This window comes from Tinamus guttatus, unplaced genomic scaffold, assembly GCF_059628265.1.
Source record: "Tinamus guttatus ecotype Peru unplaced genomic scaffold, ASM5962826v1 Tinamus_guttatus_pri_ptg000563l, whole genome shotgun sequence".
NCBI lineage: Eukaryota > Metazoa > Chordata > Aves > Tinamiformes > Tinamidae > Tinamus > Tinamus guttatus.
Genome location: NW_028289097.1, coordinates 354,655 through 374,613, shown reverse-complemented (window position 1 = coordinate 374,613; position 19,959 = coordinate 354,655). Strand labels below are relative to the sequence as shown.

Sequence of the window (19,959 nt, the reverse complement as noted above, 5' to 3'; positions counted from 1 at the left end):
CTGATTCCATTGCATGTACGGAACAAGCTCATCTTACGCAGAATGGTGTTAGTAAAAGAAAACAATCAATCTCTCTCTTTCAAACCTTAGAAACCACCCAGATTTCCTAACGCCCTGAACTGCATCTCCCCACTCCTTGTGGATGTTTGCACAGGGAAGGCAGGCCAGGTCCACACCTCCTCTCTTTATATTTGTGGAGAAATTCTGGAATTCTGGACAAGGAATTCCCTCAAAGCAGGGTAAGTACAGAAAGCAGTGCTTCCTTCTGCACTCCAAGCTTGGAGATCATTTTAGAGGAGCTCAGGCTCTTCTCGCTGCAGGACTCCAGTGGCCCTGGGCATATTTGCAGGTCTCCCCTGCAATCAGACATCACCATGCACCAGCAGTCACCTGTGCTTGCGGGACACGGGAGGATGCTCACGTGCAAATACATCACGCAGGCGTCCTGAATTCTAGTCTGAACCTCTCCTCCCTCTGTGAAACAGGCTTATATGCTCTAGACCAATCCCTGGGAGCTGTTCATTCATATTAAAACAAGGAGAGGAGGCACAGAGAGGAAAGGCAGTGAAGATGAGTACTGATAGCATGCAGGTTCTCCTGTCAGACCCAAGGACTAGGTGTTTTCCTTCACTGGCAGCAATAAAGACCTGCCTCTAAATTCATAAGCATTTGGGGTTCACCAGTAATCAGCCTGAAATACAAGGCTATCTTAGAGTCATTAATTAGAACAAGCAGCACTCAAAAGAAAAAGGGGAAATAAATATCTTTAACTTTGTCTTTCAATTGGAAAAAAAATGCCCCAGAGAAAAAGAAACCATTGCAATATTTCAATCTTTGATAATGAGTCAATTTCTGGTGCTTTTCTACCATAAACCCTCTGTTCAACAGGAAAAGCCACTGTTCTCTTCCCAGTTTCCAGACAGAGAAACTGAAGTATGGAGCAGGTTGCTGATGACCCAGCATCCCAGAACCAGGAATCCCATTCTCGGCTCAGGACAGCCTTTCCGAGGCAGAGGCCCTCCCAGATAACTGGGTGTTTCTGACTTCTGCATCTGAGGACGCGATCAGTTCATTACTTAGCTCTAATTTTTTCCCTTGCAATTTGTTTCTAGAGCAGCAGACAGAGAGAAGTAAAGGACTCCGTATAAACACGTCAAGAGCAGGTTTCTCCCAGGCTGGAGGGCAAAGCTCAGGCAATGCAACATGACAGCGTCCCACCCTGAGTGATGGGTGGGGAAAACTCTTGATGCTACTTGCGAAACGCTTTAGCTACCGCCTGCTACACACTCCATTGCATGGAGAAAAAAATTGCAAAACCAGCACATACATTGTTTATCCTTTTCTGAAACACTCTTTCCCACCTTCCTGGGATGCTGCCTTTCTGAATGGTTTTTCACCTGATCCTTTAAGTAGCTGAGATTTAGTTGACGGTTCAGTTTGTTCTGTCAGGGAGGGTATTGTCCAAGACTCTGCTCCAAAGTGTAAAGACGCTTGTAAAACCTCACTGGGAGACCAGGGCTTGAACGAGCAGTGCTGTGCAACAACTGTAAATCCTTTTGTTCTTTAATGAGGCTACTTAATGCATTCCTTTTTATTATTGTTATTATTTCAGTGTGTCATTATAGTAAATCACAAATTTCATCCAGAAGTCCTCACAGGACAAATCTCCCACTAAAGTCTGCAGATTCTGCAGAGGCGACAGCAGGGAGGGGATTTCAGGGAGTATTCCTAACTGTTGGAATGTTGCTGGGCTGCAGGCAGGTATATCTGCTGGTGAGCTTCCCTAATGCAGGTAATACATTTTGGAGAAAAAGCCCTGCAATGTCCTCCCACAGAGAAAATTTGTTTAGGAGTCTAATTAGTTCTCTGCTGTATAGGGGTCACCAAAGTGCATATATTTCATTCGTGCCAAAATGAGAGCCCAGCTGTGATGACTGAAGAAAACAACGGTGAGCCCTAGTGACCCAGAAGCCAGCAGCTCCCACTGCTAATTGTGTCAGGATCCAGCTCAGTTACTGCCTCAATAGCAGCAGCATCAGACATGCCAAATATTCCTTGGCCTGGGAGCCGAGATGCTCCCGGAAACGTTATTTGCAATAGCAACGAGCCCACAGGCTGAGTAAGCTCCTTGGGGATGAAGATCCGTTCATGTGGTTGGAAGCAGAGTGCCCTGACGTCAGAGATGAACTTACTTTCCCAGGGATGCACACCCAGCACGGCAAAGAGCTGCTCTCCCCTCATTCAGGGCACTGCCTGGGGGAACAAGTTGTCACCTCCACCTAGACCATGCAGACTTTCTCTGCGTGGAAGCTGAGGCATGGAGGGGGCATCTTGTCCTATTACTGCACCTTCCAGACAGTGCCAAGGCACACATGGGACCTGGGAACCAATTCTCTAACAGGAATGGTGGCTGGATCTGCTAACTCACATAGCCAGAGTGAACGCACAACTTTTGCAGATGGGAAAATCAGCCTTAGAAGGTCTGTTCTGCTCCCTGCATGCTTCCTGACTCTCCTTGATGTTCTCTGCCTTGGGTTTTGTCTGCATGCTTACATGACTACGGATGGACCGTGGTGGTGGCTTTTATACTGGTGCCGAACAGATGTCAGTGCACTGAGCAGTGGGGCAGCTTGGAGCCAAGGGTGCAGCTCATGCTGAGACCTCTCCTCACACAACAACCCTGCTCTGGACACCCCGTTTTCAAGCTCCCTCGGGTTCATCTGCATGAGCTATAGTCAGCACTTTCACCTCAGGTATCGCTCAGCCTTCTAATCAGGGCATGGCATCAAATTCCTGATCGTCTCATGACTTTGGGAACTAGTGACCACTTAAAATCCCCACTGTGATAAACGGTGCCAAATGCTGTTAAAGGTCTTCCAGGCTCCACAGTATCTGCCTAGGCATGAAATTAGCCATGAAAGAAGACAACCCATAGAAGTTTGCTATCACTAATGCACCCATTACTGCCTCCTGCGAGGTCGCTATGCAAAAGGGACTGGGGACTTCATCCTTGAAGGGTGAGTCAAGCTCTACCATGTGAGCTGAAGAAAAGGTGCAGCCAAACCTGGGGGACCAACTCTGCTACCCTCAGAGGTGGGGAGGAGTGCCTGTTCCTTGAGTAAATACAGAGATTTCATTACTTAAACTGTTAATGAGTAGTTACTCACTGTAATGCCAGTTCCAATGATGCTACTAACCATGCAGTCCACAATAGAAGTAATCAGAAAGTCATTTTTAGTAATGAATAAATCAAAAGTTTTAGCCAGGAGAGTAAATAGATTGAAAAATTGTTGCCAACACATATATTAGCAAGCAAGCTCTTCCTTACAGATCAATCTTTCAAAGTCAGGAATAACAGTTTCTCGGTGAAGGTGAAGGATGAAGCTAAAAAGATGTTATTCAGAATCATAATCTAAGGCAATGCAAATGCACCTTCACACATAAGAAGTGTGTATATGTTGTAAGTGCTTTGTAGCAACTATTTCTTTTTGCAGAACCAGGATATAAATTGCCTATTATATTTTTTAGCTCCAGAAATATTAAGAGTAAACAATGTCATTGAATACTACATTGGATAATTTCCCTTAAATGTCTGTATTTTACCATATATTTTGAATGGCCATTGGGGCTTTTCAGAAAAAATCATAGTATAAGGAAAGAACTTTATCCTCAAAGAGAGTCTTTTTTTTTTTTTTGTCTTCCTGTCCATGTCTTACAAAACAAGGGTTACCAATGCATTTTTTAAATGTCTAGAACCTGCATGAATTTCAATTAACCCTGTAAACAAAATTTAAAGATAACTGAACCTGAAACCTGGTAGTGGTGTGTTTTTGTAAACCTTTAATGGTTTTCTAGAAAAAGCAAAATAGAGGAGGTTTCTCAGTGCAGCTGGGGAGCATGATGTCTATTCAGCTTTTTAAACAGATTTGGGGTTGATGTTCTATGTTCCAGGGTGCCAATGGCACTTGGGACTCATTGCCCCTAACTGCAGCCCTCCAGCTCTTAGGTGTCTGCTCTAATCTAATTATCAGTGGAAGGAGATTGGCATCCAGAGGGGCTGATTCATCCTGACCTGACAGATCTCCAAGATAAGGGAGATGAATCACCCCCTGGTACTTCTCTCTTTGTTGGCTATGGGAGGAGTCTAGACAACTTGTTAAGACTAAGTGGCAGATTTATAGATAGACAAAGTTAGGCAAGATGAATTTTGCTGTAAATTAGCAATGAGTCCCAGTCCCTTTTCCAAAGTAGCCCAGGTCCAAAGACCCTTACCAAAATAAGAGAGTTTGGTTTGCAGAAAGACCTTCCCTGATCAGTAAAAGCAGAAGAACCCTTCAGAGCCATGGACTGCACAAGTCAGTGGTGAGCCAGAACTGACAGAACTGGCATGTGCACTGCCCTCTATGTCTAGGAGAGGTCCTGATCTTCATAATCATCTTGTGAGCCATTCCCCAAAACATCAACCTCGGTGCTGGACTGAAATCTCCAGCAGTGAGTTGGCATTTCTACATATCCCACATTTGTTGCAGTAGTTAGGAAAAACACCAGGAGTTAACAAAATGAGAAAACACCACAGACAACATCAGAAAACTGGGATTTACCTTCCTCACTGTTTAAGTAAAATAGCTAGAATGTTAAGTAAAATATCCAGGAATTATTCTAACAGAATGGCTTTGCTTAGACAAAGCATAACAACTACTTTCAGGTGACATAATATAAAAGTGACAATAAACAATCAAATCAATTAAACAAACAAACAAAAAACCCAACCCGCCACAGTTCTTCTACTCATGAAGCACTTGTCCGTAACAGAAATGTTCGTGTGACATCCAACATGGAATTGGTGGATGTGGCAACATCCACCTAAGAGTGGCTGGTGGACAGCAAAATATGGGGAAGCTTCCCTGCATTCCTGCCCTTCCCAGGCTCTTCTGCAGGGCTCTATCACTGCCTTAGAGATGGTGACCTTAGAGATGGTGACCCACTATGGTCACTCTTGTGGTCTTACTCCAGGCAAAAAGACCCCTGCCTGGGAACTTAACCAGCTCAACGAAACACAGTGCAACAAGCTGACAGACAGGCTGCAGGCCAAAACTGCAAAGCCATGCCAGTGCTTCCAGCCCTTCCTACTGAAAATGCTGGAAGCAGGAAGCTAACACAGCAATGCAAACCTAGCAAGTGACATTATGACTGCCTTGAAGCTACACTATGGCCATTAACAAAGACGACAGACAAATCTTTCTGCAGCTGAGGAATGCTGATGCTATGAACAGGGAGAGCTGTTGGCAGCTTACAGCAAAAGCATCACTCTGTGCTTGAAGCCAGCATAAGCACCTTTTCTGGTTCAACCCTTTGATAATTAAAAGAACTGCTTTACAGGTCCTAAAGATAGTCAGTCCAGAGTGGTTGAAAGGAGCCTTTTCTTCTTCCCATATTAAAATCTCAGATCTGTGAGTTCTTCTTTCTACATTACAGCTGATGGAGACCAAGGAAGAACATTATACAGGACAAAGGTGGAGGGAGAACATAAATTGCTTCAGCAGACATTGGAGTGGTTTGAAGAACGTGATTCTCAATTCATTGAGAGTCTGTCATCAAGGACAAGACCAGGACCTCTGTGGGATGCATAAGCTCGGACTGTGCAGAGAAGCATGGTCTTACTGTTTTTTTGTTTTGTTTTGTTTTGTTTTTCCCTGACAATCTATAATGTGTTCTTTAGAAATCGCCACGGGAGAAGTGGAACACATCTTTTCCAAGTTCAGAGAACACCGTAAGAGTCTGCATTGGCATTTAGATTTGGAACAGCCACACAATTATGAGGCAAACCCCCTGATCAGCCCCACTGAACCACATCAGTGTTGTAGACATAGCAGTTTTGGTGCATGTGAACAGATTCTTTTCAGAGGAAACAAAACTGGAAACTGTTCCAAGTAAGCCATGGACATGCAACCTTTGGACATGCAACCTTTAACTAAGACATAAGAACCTGAACCTGTAACCAGCTTCAAATTGTTTGGGTTGTGGGAATATTTAGCCTAGTAGACCAAACTATATCTCATCCACGGTAAAATCTCCAACACCATACTGAGTAGATACAGAATCTTCAGTGCTTGTTGCTGTGATCTCCTGATCCTCTCCTATTGCACTGAATTACTTGCTAAAATAGTCACAGCTATGGATAATCTCTCTGTCATTCACGTTTCCACAGTGCCATTAACTTACTACACGACCTCTGCAGTGGGAGGGTGCTTTATGTACATGCTGCCTCAAGAGTAGGCCACAGTTCCCAGACAAAAGAATCTCTTACCGGATATCCCCAGTTGCTGTTTCCTGTTTGGGTTTTGGCATAATAGCTGCCCCGGGATGTCCCATAGCTGTAACCATCAGCTAGACTATCGTACATGGAACCTGTAAATAAAAAACACCGTCAGAAGGAGAAAGAAGTGCAGCAAGTACCCCTGTAGAGATTAAAGCTCTTCTTCTCCTGTGAGTCTAATTGTTTCTACCTGTTACTGAAGAATAATGGAGTTGGAAAGTTTAACAGGAACACAGAAAAGAAAGTCAGTGAGTCAGGCTTGGCCAGTCAGCAACTCATAGATGTTTATTCCAGAAGGGCTCTTAGATACTCTGGCTCAGACTGAATGACAGCCTAAGCTCTTCAGCACAAAAGACCAAGTGCCATAAAAGCTAAAAGAGAAGAGAGCAGACAACACCGAAGGCATGGCCAGTATCTTTGGTTTTTGCTATATGAGAAGAATGAGATGAACCTAGAACTCATTTTTTATATTCTGAGTGGGAGGTAAATAGAATTTACCCTTTCTCTAAAGGCAAAAACCACCTCAAGTTTCTTGGCAGTGCAGCCAGAGAAAAACTGCCTTTGTGGTCTAAAGACTAATAATCTTGTCAACACAAGTTTTATAAGCAAGCTTTGTTAAATTCAATAAATTGTAAATAACAAACCTGATCAGTAAGTGATGATCAAGTCTATTTAATGCCTGGGGATCTAAATACATCAGACATTTAAAAGCAAATATCACTGGCTTAAATTTCCATGTCTAGTCTCTAAAAGATCCTTCTGCATATTTATATTCCTGTTTCTGAAAAGTATCCAGCTCGATCATTATTTACAGGGAGCTGGGGAGATGTGTGGCATTACACGTCAGGTGTATCTTGCAAAGGTGGATATTTCTTGGAGCAGGAGGAATCCAGCTGCCACCACTATTTCTCAGTGCTTTATTCAGAGTATCTGAAACTAACAAACCCAATCGTATCAAAACTTCTTATGGGTGACTTTTTCCAGCAGATCTTGGGAGTGCCACCTTTGGAACATCCTGAAAGTATTTTACTCAGGGCTGTATTCAACATTATGAGCAAAAATGAAGAGGTTCCTTCTTTTTCCAGGCTGGAAATCCATTAACACTCTTCAGATGATCCAAAGGGATTCGAGATCATTTAAGTTTCATCTTTAAAACTTCTCAGTGGTTGTGGGATTCCCCATCCCGTTATGAGGAAGTGCAAACCATACACCCCAATTAACTTCCAGGGGAACCTCTGAGTGTCTAACAACCTACAAAATCAGGAGTTACCTGTCCCCAGTTATGCACCAAAACTGGTGGGTAATGTCAGAAATATTCTAATCTCTTTGACTGTTTGATAAGACTCATCTCTTAGATAAACTGGATAAGCTCTACCACAAAGGCCCTGAAGCCACTTAGGTCTTCTACAGCCACTGAACCTTGCAATATATCTAATTTATTGCCTTGCCTTAGGCATCCGGAACCTGTTATGTTGATTTGGTGCGTGGCTAAAATTCTTGCATTTTCTCAGGAAGATCATTGCCTTAGATAAAGTATAAATAATAAGATTTGCTTTCTATTGTCAACAGGAGAGGAGCAACACTGTGCAGAAGACAGCATCTGAGGAATGTCACTGAACCCAAAATAAGCAGCAGCAGAAAACCATAGGAGCTCATTTTCCATAAACTCTATACACTTAGTGAGCATTGTTTCAAGATCCCTATGAAAATATCTCCAATCCTTGTTGATTCATATGTGTTAAGCTGTGTAAGACTTGCTTCTGGTAACACAAATGGCCCTAGACCTCAGAATGGAGGTACTATCCAGCTGCATCCTTCACCTAGCGCTTCCCCACCCCGGGATTTCCCCATAACGACCTTTGGGACAGGCCAGGACACCAGTGCTGGGCTTGAGGAAAAGCAAGGCAGGGTTGAAATGATATCTTCAACACAGATATTTCACCAGATGACAGAATTACCCAATAAAACTAGCTCTGAGTGCAAAGATAAAAGAATATTATGGTATTTATTTCCTGGGAAATATTTGTTATCGGTCTCTTGTTCCACGTGAATATTGAATAACTGCAGTTTGAAGCATCTGTGAGCATTTTCCTGACAATGTGAGTTTAGCAGTTCCCCTTAATATACAAGTTTCTCAACACGACTCACAGACTAATCTGACCAATTTTCCTTCTCCTTCTTCCCTCTCGCATCAGTTATGACCTGTCCCTACCAGGCTCGAAAGACTTCTGCATTGAGCCAAAAGACACAAAATAATAATAATAATTTTTAAAAAGGCCCTCTTAGAATCACTTCTGATTCTTTCATACAAATGCACCATTACATGTCCAAGCCCCAGAAATTAGGCAGTTCATGCAATATTATGTTCTTCAGTTGCTGAACAGTTGCCATCCCTGCTAAGAATTTACATAGGCTCCCATGTCCAAGGCATTCTGAAGCCACCCTGATGGCTGCAGAAGGTGCTTCTGCCACCACAAAACTGTGACTTACTGTTTGGAGAGCTCAGTCTGAGAGCCAGGAAGAACCTGTGGATCTGCTGATGGAGGTGGCTAATGAAAAAGTCAGTTTTGTGTTGACCTGTGACTCTACACTTCTCTGCCTGACTTATCTTGAAAGGCAGCTTCAAACTGTGCAATTCACTCTAGAGGAGAGGAAGGATATTCCTGTTTGCAGCCAGCTCAAGGGTAAAGAGCACACAAGCAGGACACAGATATTGAGAACCTGGGGAAAGAAAACAGACTGTCCTCCTCAAAAAAACATTTTGCAGGGGGTGGAAATGCTCTCTGGAGGAGATGCCTCCTTGCTGCTGATTCCCAGCTCTTACATGTGGGAGTCCTATCTGCTGGTGTCCAGCAGCTGAGCAGCTCTTTAGCAGGTCTCTAAAGTGCCCACCTGCAAATGGCTAAACCCAGAGCAGATTTAAAACATCATGTTTTTAGCAATAAGAGATGGAACAGGTGGCAGAGGAAACACTGATGTAGATTGCTCAGTTGAAGCACAGCCTCCCAACTATCATGATTGTGGGCAGAAAATACCCCTAAGGGCTGACCAAGCTTTAGCTGGACTGTTGTAGAAACCTTCTCTTTTATACCCAAATGGTTATCAGCCCATGGCATTTCCTTCAAAACTTGGGTAAGTGTAAATCAGTGAGACAGTTCATGGAGCAAAGACTGCCTGCAACTGGTAAGGATTGCTGGATCTTGCCCAAAGTTACTGTAAGCACCACTACATGCTGGCCTTGCCCTCCTCTTTGTCCCCTTAGGTATTATTGATCATTGCAGAGCAGACTGAACCTTTGGTCTAACCCAATTTGCTTGCAACTTTTGATGAGTTATTTAGCTCCATCAAAGCCAGCTTTAACAAGTGAAAAGGCTCACGGGGAGCAGGAGAACTGTGTGAGCAGAGCCATTTCTCAAGCACAACAGTAAAAGATGTCAGCTGGACACATAAGCTAATAGGCAGTTTATGGCAATGGATGCAGATTAATAAATATTAATCTGTGGCAGGGAAAGGCAAGACGAGAACCAGTCAGTGGTAGTGCAGGCTAGACAAGCTGAATAATAAACTATGCATGACTTTAAAACAATGAGGATGATTAAACATAGGAAAGAAGTGGTAAGAGGAGAAGGCCTGTGGGAAGCATGAAGCAAAGCCTGGATGCCTCCAAGGAGAGAAGTGTTAGTCAAATCCCAGCAGCTGAGTTTCATTCAGGAATGAGAGAAGTGCAGTTTTGGGTTCTCAACTATGAGCTAAAGGGTTTCTGCTACTGTAAACAATTCTCTGAACCGAGGTTTGTGGAAGAGTGGACAGCTTTCACTGAATCATTTCATACAGAGGGAATGTTACAGAAGTCTTCAAACCACTCACTCTCCTCAAAGTCCCCTAGTGCCTCACTTCAAAGGATTTATTTGGGATTTCACTCCTCTCAACAGCAGCCAGCAGAATAAACCTCTAAATCACAACTCAACTGGGAGACAGACAGACACAACACTCCTAAGCTCAGGCTTCCTAAGATCTTTTCTTCCTGGTACATCTTGCTAGCCAGTGATGAGACACTGTCAAAAGTTTTCTTTAGCCAGAGGACTTTGTATACACTGTTAGCTGGTAGGTGTTTTCTTTCAGCTTGGCCTGGCTTTTTCTCCTGCCATGCCAGAGAAATTCATTTTCTCTTGAAACCTGTGTGTTACTCCCAGATCAGATGGAGCTCTCCAGTTAGCTGTTCACGTGGTGAGAAGTGATGTCCCTGAGGCAGTTCCCACAGACCTGAAACCCAAGCACTCTACAGCCACCCTTGGAAACGCTCATAGGTGCCGTGCTGAGAAAAGGCCCCTGTGACGAGGTAGGATTGGGTTCCTTGCACTTGGTTTCCACTCCTTGCCCTGGCCCAGTGCACATCAGTTCAGTCAGAAGGATCACCCTGCCCTGCAGAGTATCCATGCTCTGTGGTTTGGACATACACTGGGACATACCAGATCCTGGGCTTAGACATTGGCTTTCAGTGCCTTGATTTCCTGGATTGCAATTAACCGATTAATACTACCGATGAATTAACTGATTAATACTATGCAGACATCAATAGCAGGACGCTGGAAGGATGACTCTTGCCCTCTAAAGAAACTCCAGATATGGGACATGTAAACTCCATTCCTGCTACATGTCAGTAGGGTATACGTCTATATGTCTGTGCTTCCTATGCTACCTACATAGGTAAATATGCTCCAGAAGCTGGGCAAAGCTCTGCTGTGCGCTCCAGTGCCTGTCCAAACTGCATAAGAAAACACAGTGAGAGCTGAACGTGGAGCAGTATCTAACCAGGCACACGTGGGAAGCTTTCCGAATCCAGAAGGAACAAGATGCAGGGACATTCCTCAAGGGGCTTTGCAAATTCCCCAGCGTGTGCTGCTTTTGAGGAGCATCTCTGAGAAATCACGTAGGGATGGATGTAGCTAATATTGGAGGACCCTTCAAAGAGGCAGCTGGAGAGCTGTCACAATCCCTTGTAACCCCTTAGGAACAGGACTGTGTGCTGAGCCCACCTCCGGAACAAGGGCAGTAACGAACAAAACAAGGCAGCACTCTGCTCCTTGAAAGTCCAGTCTGATCCTCGCATGATGCCAGCCCAGGGGAAAAGTTGGAGAAGAAACAGGGACTTCTTGCTCTTTTTGGGAGTCCATCCAGCACCCAACGGTGCCACGGGTCAAATCGAGCTGCCCATGGCATATGTGTGCGAGCAGGGAGGCAGCCACCCGGGATGGCAGTGCCGGTCGGGCTCCTGCTGTGGGACGGGGACAGTCTCTGCCCTGTGTCTGGAGGCAGCAGCTGGGAGCTCAATGGGCTCAGCTTCCCTGGGACATAGAAACCAGAGCTCCACATTTCTGAGCAATTCCCTGATATTCCCCGAAGTCTGGGGGAGGCATTTAAAGTGACCTTGCTTAGCAAAGAGGAGCACCTGGGGAATTTGCTCTTCCTGACTTCCTCCCCAGGAGGTTTAACCTGGACACTTCTCCACAGTGACTCTTCCCTTTACCAACCAGGCATCTGCCTGCCTGTTTCTCCTTGAAATAAAGTTCTGGTAGAAAGGGAGACCAGCACTGACTCAATTCTCAATTAGATCTTCTCTTATCATCCTGGTTTGGATTTTATTTGCATTCTCTGCTGCCTTCCCTTTTGGTGGCGGGAAGAAAAGCTGCCTTCACCCACTTGTTCTCCATCTACTTCTTGGAGTCTGTGTCCACAAACAAGTGAAATCAAAGGAGCCAGTTATCTGCACGCACCGATGCCTGTCACGGGTCATGGCACGCTGGCCTTCCCTCACAAAGTTGTTCTATTCCCTCAGCCACAGCCACTGCACTATATACAACTAGGAGGGCACCCATGGTCCACGGGGATACCATCCTGATTCCCTCACCTAGCTGCGTATTGCCACCTGCTTCTCTCATCAAATCAGCTCAAAATATTTGGACGTGACGCCTCAGCAGCCCTGGATTCTACCTATTCCCCCTAGTGATCCAGCCCTGAGACGTGGCCAGCAGGACATTGTAGAGTTAGGACCACAGTCACCAAAATTGGTGGCCTGTCTCACACAGCCTTCCAGCAAACACCCCTCAATACCCTGCTCACTCGGGATGCAGCCGGATGGCTCAGCCCCAACTGCTCTCCTTCCTTCAAATGCCCAGACTTTCTTCTTCCCAGTGAACTCAGCTCTGCTGGGATTTATTTCCAAAGCAATTTTCTCCAGATGCAAGAAAGACGGTGAAGCAAATCACCTGCCAAGTCCTGTCCCAAAAAAGCATTCCAGTAGGAAATCTGAAAACTCCAGGACTCAGCTGACTGCTTGCTTTCTATGGCACAAATCCATTGCACAGGGGTGGACCAGAGTGGTCCCTCACACCCAAACCTTACCTGTCTGCAAAACAGACGGGTCTGTCCAGCACCCTCTGAAACACAACAAGAGGCCACAGCAAGAAAAAAGACCTTTCTACACCTTTCTAATTCTTTTTGCTGATCATGCCGTGGTGTCCCTGAGACTCAGCCGTCCCCATGCTTCTCTGTAAAGCCACCTGGAAGTGGGGGGACACCTGGGGACCCTCAAAGGGGAGCCCTGCGTTGAGCTCCGGTTTGTGTCCTGCGCACAGGCAGAGCTACCTGTCCTCCCTCTGCAGCAGTATTGAAGTGACAGCTGAGCCACAGCTCTCGGCCAGCTCCGAGTTCCGCGGCATGAAGAAGAGCTGCCACAGGAGGGGAGGAATCCAGCCAAGGAGCTGACCTGCAGGGGCATTCCTGGAGAAAGGATTCACAAAGGCTAGGAAGCTTCTCCGGCTTTAGAGTTAATAGCACCGCGCTGAAACATCCAAGTGCCTCAGGGATGCAGATCAGTTTGTCTCCACTGCACTCCTGGCTCATCTACGTTCACTTTTCTCTCGTATCCACACCAGCAAAGGCTTCATTGCCTCCAACACCACATCTCATCTTTACTCTTCTATCCAGGGCAATAGACCTTGGCATTCCCGGCCAAGGTAACCCAGCAGGTAACAAGAGAACACGAACTGGTCTGTCCCCCATGAGCAAAACCCCCAACAAGCCCGTAGCCTGGAGCAGGATGACCCCTTAGCACCCGCTCCATGCCCATGGGGGACCCCTTGCTGCCCGCCGCGCTGTGGGATTTTACCTCGGTTGGAGTGGCCCATGCTCGATGACACGGACGATTTCTGCTTCTGCCGTTTCACCGTCATCATCACTTGTTCTTGGACCCTCTGTTTTCCTGTGCCCTTAGTTTTCAGCTTGTGATCCGAGGGCAAGGCCAGCGTGGAACTGGCCTGGTCTTGGAAACATTCATATGCCAGTGCTGTTTTCAGCGGAGAGTGAAGCATGGCTGCGAACGGACCTCAGGGCTGGGGAGGGGAAAGAGGGGCTCTGCGCTTCACCTGCCCGCACGCGACACGAGGCCACAGCGACACGACTCGCTCTGTGCCTAATCTCCCAAACCCCTCCTTGCCATACGTCCCCCGGCCGAGGATGTCGCAGGGCTCCTGCTCGCGGCTCCGCTCCGCGGCGTGTGAGCCGGCACACCCTCCGCCAGACTGGATATACAGCCCTGCCCGTCCACACCCACGCGCTCCCCGCGCGCTCGCGGCCCTGCTGCCGCTGCGGGGCACGCGGCTCCCCGCGCCCCGGCTCTGCCTCCTGCCCTCCTGGGACCACCCTTGGCCGTGGGGGGCTCGTGGCCCTGGGCTCGGGGGGGAACGGTGCTCTTGGCAGGCTGCAGGAGATCCCACACTGCCTGCTCGTCTCATACTTTATTACTTCCCTTGGTCTAAACTGGATTGAAATGGGGTTTCGGTGCCAAGAAGCTGGGGAGGTCCTTGGTAGTAAGGGGCAACTTATACTCACATGGGCACAAACACTCCCCTGTGCCTGTGGGTCCGGGCTCTATCCCTGGCCCTGCTGGGATGTTCCCAGGCCAGTCAGCTCCAGCCCTATATTTGGGAAAAGGTTCCTCTGCCTGCACCAACCAGGCAGTGCATGGGACTGCATGTGCAAGCCTTAATCTTGGTCCTGGAGCTATCCCCCAGGGCCTGCTGACCATGGGATGCTGCTGCGTTCATGGTGGCATCACCCGTTGCCTCTGCAGGACCAGCCCTATGCCCAGGCTCTCTGTAGAGAAAATATCGGACATAACACCCCGAGCTTTGAATTGGAGGGAAGAGGTTTTGAGGGAAGAGGTTTCTCCCTGCCAAGCCGCACTGCTGTGAACCAGACACCTCAGTGCTGGTGTGACCAGTTCCAGGTAACAGCAAATGCTGAGAAAGCTTTTGCCAAGCCACAGGAGGCCGATACACCAGGAGACCAGGAGAGAAGGCACCCAGGAAAGAGGCTTCCTGGTGTCCCAGTACTGGGTCTCAGGGATGTCTGCAGGAGCAGAGGGCCCAGACAAGGGCCAGGAGCTGCTCTCTTGGATGAGGGGCCAGGGCTTGGGGTCTGGCTACAGACCTGGTGTTTTCAGCTCCGGGACACGATGTCACTCCTTGAAAGCAGCAGGAAGACATGGAAAAAAAGTAACTGTTTCCACTCATCAGGTTTCATGTTTTCTTCATGGTTTGTGAACCCGTGTGTCTGCATTTTGGTTTTTAGAGAAAGAAGAGCAGTAGTGGAAAACCCAGGCATGATACTGAGGAGCATGAGAGCTATTCACCTTCATCTTCTGATGGCTCCAGAATGTTCCTCCAGCAAACTCCAGCACTAGAAACCCAACATTTATTGATGAGACTCGGGACTAGAACAATTAAGGACTAATTACCTTCAGTCCCCCTTTCCCAGGTTTCCTGATGCCTCATTCAAAGGATGTGGCACCTTCACTGTCTTCAGTTACCCTCCAGGCTCAGTCCATTTAGACAATGAGCAGAAGAGGCCAGCCAGGAAGAGGGGCAAGCACTACTGAAGTTTGGGTTGCCAATGCCTAGTGACTTGGAGGATTATTTTCTGATGCTCCTGTGCTCATCTGCACCCAGTGGGGATAAGTCTGCATGCTTCCCAGTCAGGGTGAGGAACAGCAGAGCGATATCTGGGTGTTGTTTTCCTGTGTCCTACTTGTTTCTCCTGAAAGCTTGTTATCGATGCCAAGCGATGTTTTCGCAAATCAATGACAGGCTGTCAGCATCAGATGGCTTCTGAACAACAAAGTGCCCAGGTCTTGCAAACCTGTAATGTCATTTGCCCCACGGCAAGGAACAGCCCTCACCCTGTCCCTGCGCGGGAGAGCCAAGTGTTTATCACATCCAGTCATTTACTGGCGGATAATACAAATGCTACGCTCTGGCATCTGCCCTGTTTCATAACACCCAAAATGCTGAGCTGGGCTGCATTTGGGGACAGGGCGCTTAAAAAGTCTTTCAAGAAACAACAGTTTCTTTAGGGGTGAGTTTGCACCATCTAGCCCAAGGGAAGAAAGCTCCCGGTTTTCGGAAACATATCCCAAACCTGCTTCTAAAAGCTCCTTAGACAGGAGCACCTCTGCAAAGGGCTGTTTCTGCTGTGAACCGCGGTGCCACGATGCTCCCTGAGCAGAGCACAGCATCAGAGCAGCGCATGGCAGCCAGAGCCCTGCACCTCCAAGCGCCTTAAGCAAATTCCCTGTCTGCTCTTCTGTCTGGAGCTTGCAGGCGCTGGGACAGCAGAGGGAAAAGCCTGCAAGGAAAACAAGAACCGTGTGGAATTTTGAGCACGACTGGCAAAAGACTGGAGAGCAAAAAAGGCACCTGGCAACCCGAGGGGGACAGGGGCCTTCGTTGCGGTCTGACGGCTGCGTGTGCACACACCAACCACCGCATGGTGATGCCATGAATCACCCCTCCGCACCCCACAGGCTCACAGGGACACACCTTGTGCATCTGGCCTCTTCAAAGCATTTTTGTACGAGTTCCTGGGATTCTTGCCAACTCACTGATTGCAATCAAAGGGCTCGCTGGCCCAATACTGCTCCCAGAGTGGTGTAGGGTTTTCTGTTCAAACATGTCAGACACTCCTGAATTGAAAGTGTCTACAGATCGCAGCAGAATCTGCCAGGAGAAGATGGCTGGCCCCCAACACTGGTGACAGGGAGCCCTGCTGCCATATTTTAGCATCTAGGTTTGCTTCTTCCTAAGGATGGACGGCCACCAAGAGAGATGGATGTAAGGGGATTGGGGATTTCTTGCATTTCTCAGGAAAATGCCATTCTCCAAGGGGTGACTCAACCTTGCCCCACCACAGCTGAGACTTCCCAGAGTCTGGCAAGGTTTCTGCAGGAGGAGACCTGCTCTTCAGACGTGCACAGCCTTAGTTTCGCTCAGCCTCTCTTGAAAGGCTCTCCTCCTTCTTTCAAACAAGAAAGTGCCACAGGACAGATGGAGGGCTCAGGTGCAAAAGGGGAATTGGGATCCAGGCAAAAACGATCACAGAGTGACCAACTTCAGGAAAGCCAGGCAGAAGCCTGCTGAGGCAAGTGGACAAGGTATTGGCTTGGCAAGGTACCAAGCAAAACGTGTGGCACTGAGATGGGTTTTAAGGGTGGTGCAGCAGTAGGACAAGATGGCAACAGCACCTGTAAGATTTCAAGTAAACCTCTGACAAAGTAGGTAGACTCCACTGAGAATCCCATGGCAGATGGGAGTTTGTAGGGGGCAGGGAAAGGTCTTTCATGAAGAAAAGAAGGAAAATCCGGATTGCTCCATGAAAGAGAAGGACTGTTTAATGCTGTACTAGAGCTCGCACAGAGCAACTGTGAGGCTAAATGACCCAAGATGTGAGCCTTGTGTAATGGAGATAAAGTGCCTGGAAATTAAGTTAATGCATCATACAGGTGTGTCATAATAGAAACATTGAATAACTTAATTTGGAAGGGACTGACCCTCTGTCCAAAGTAGAGAAGCTTAGACCCAGCTGCTGGGGAACTTTTCCAGGTGATGTCTTATCACCAAGATTGTAGGTCCCACAGTCTCTGTTCCCATTTTTGACTACCTTCACAGTGAACTTTTTTTTTCCTAGTATCAAAGGAAAATTTCCCATGATCCAGCTTGTTCCCATCACCTATCATCCTGTCACCAGGCACCTCAGAAGAATTTGGCTCTGTCTTCTTGCACACTCCCATTAGGTAGCTGCAGACAGCAGTAAGATTACCCATCAGAGTCACATGGCAAGTCTGAATCATGAGAAGAAACACCATGGCAGCTCTGCAAAGTTTGTTTTTCAAGCAGAGACTAGTGTTGTCCAGGCTTACTGAGAGCTAAAGAAGGGACATCTGTTCAGCAGGTCCTTTGGTGAACAAGCTCCAGCAGTGGTCGTGCAACTGCCAGGGAACAGCAGCCATAAAGGAGGTGCCCTGGGAGGTGAGGATAGTGATGGAGAACTAAGAATCTCTCAGTTCCCCTCTAGACGAGAGGAATCAGGTTGGCCAATCCTCCACATTTCCCTCTTGTTCCCATCTCACCTGAGACCACCTACAAAACACAGTGAGGGACTCCTGAGCCTTCCCTACCTCTGCTAGGGCAACCTCCAGCTCAGAGTGAGTTCAGACCAGATGCTGCCAATAACCTCTTCACCCGTGTCTAGAAAGGACATGCACAGGGGGACACACTTCACAGCAAGACTTACCATGCGGAGCACTGCTGGCCAAGCCCGTCCGGCAGTCTAAGGGCAAAGCTTGAAACGATGCTTGAGTGAGTTTGGAGCAACTTATTCCTTGGCAGACCGAGTCCCAGGAGACAACCGCATGAAGAGCAGCTCCTGAGAGTGTGGCACAGGATCTCTGGGGCTGGCATCCTCCTAATAACATCCCCGGTGCATTTCAGCAGTAAGTTGTTATTTCTGACCTGAGGGGAAGACACGTGAGGGGACAGACAGATCTCTGGAAATGCAGTGAGTGAATCTTCTTGCTGATGGCACTCACCTTTGATGTTGTCTTCTGGGTTTGAGGGGAACCCGTCCAAAAACCCCGGTCTGCTGCCAAGAGGATGTTTGAGACGAGTGTGGAGAGGTTGACCTCCGTGTCTGTGCCATGCTACTGTCCCACCATATCCTTGTGCACCTAGGGACAAGATCTCGTGGCTGCTTGGCAGCCCCACAGCAAGGTTGTGTATCCATTGCATGCTGCTGCTGAATGCAAATCCCACTTGACCAGGCCCAGAGAGACCTGAGCATGGACCCAAGGGTGCTTAGCAGTATAGACCCTCTCCATAGGTGCATCTCCATTCTCCACTCTCGATTTTGAAGACTACCTGAGGACTGAACAGTAGCCATCTTGTTGTTACATAATTAATGCATTGCAGATCTCCTCCCCTTCATACCATGCCATGCCCAGGAATTCCAAAAAGATCTGGGGGGTAGTGACTGAGGTTGACATTGGAGGAAGCACACTCAGATGAGGAGAAGAGCCCATACAGCCTTAGGACCAGCCCCAGGGATAAGCTAAAAGTTTGTTTTGGGATCCATGGGGTGCATGAACATTACCTGGTTGGCATCCTGCAAATTCAGCCAAGTCAGACACTGTCAGATATATCTGCTGTTTCCAAGAGTGGTTAGAAGGATGGTTGGGGTGTCGAGCACTGTCTCCAGAGGTGATATTCTGCTCATGGACACAGATACAACAGCTCAAGGGCCTTCTCAGGAACAGCTTTGCTAAGGAGATGCATGTGTCCACCACACTTAAACAGGCCTGTGTAAGAGGCATTGGTCCCTGCTGCAGATGTAGCTGATCATCAGGCAGATGTTTCTCCAGCCACAACAGTTGCTAAAAGATACTCAGTTGTAGAAACAGTTGATGCATCCTAATCCCAAGCCACATGTCCTGTCTCTGTTCATGTTGCCTATTGTCTCCAAACAGCTGTCCCACAACAGCTCCCTGTCTCTCCCAACCTGCCATTAGATACAACCAAACTTTTTCTTCACTAGCATATTGCTCTGGGCTTATTTCTTCCACCAGGACAGCAGTGTGGGTGGTGATGAGGACTACAAGAAGATGGCCCTTCCCCAGCGCCCAAGGTGCACCGCACATGCGACAGGGTTAGTTTTCTGAGCTTATTTCTGAGCAACAGGAAACCTTGCTGCATGGGGCAGCAGATTCCACTGATCCTGCCCTTCCACTACCAGCTGGAAAGTGACAGATACACATGTGTGTGAGCTAAGTAGCTATCCAGACTCCTTGCCTCCCTGCTCCTGTAATAATCTGGATCAGCTGAGAAATACCCAGGGAAGGGAGATCTTGTTCCGACTATGGAAGGAACAGGTGCAACAAGGTCACATTTAGAAAAGGAGCAAGCATGTAAACGATGCTAGGATGCATTTAATTCCACAGTGTTGGGAAATGCTCTGGTGTTCCTGGCGGGGGAAGGGAACCCCACAGACCAGATTATGTAATGATTTAGCAATATAGCCTATGGTGACCCAACTTGTTAAAACACACACTGACTGGGGGAGTGGGAAAGGGGAGGGGAACACACAGCAATTCCCAGGATGCAGACAGGGGACGTGCTGTGAGACTGGGAGAGAAAGAAGGGTGCAAGCACTGGGTGACCTACCAGCTGCACTGCAGAAGAGTTAGGTCAAATGCCAGCCACTTCGACAGTGGACATATGCCCACACCATATCTGGCAGCTCCATTGCTCCATAAC

General features: G+C 47.5%; 1 protein-coding gene across 1 annotated transcript in view; it reads right to left on the bottom strand.

The window, feature by feature from the left end:
- The window catches only part of PKP1 (plakophilin 1), a 39,514-nt gene extending 25,828 nt beyond the window's left edge, over nucleotides 1–13,686 (bottom strand). Inside the window, exons 1-2 of the mRNA XM_088534541.1 lie at nucleotides 13,485–13,686; nucleotides 6,308–6,408 (exon numbers count right to left, since the gene is read on the bottom strand). Of these exons, the coding sequence (XP_088390667.1) occupies nucleotides 6,308–6,408; nucleotides 13,485–13,686 (303 nt within the window). The remainder of the gene's footprint in view (nucleotides 1–6,307; nucleotides 6,409–13,484) is intronic.
- Nucleotides 13,687–19,959: the final 6,273 nt, after the last annotated feature.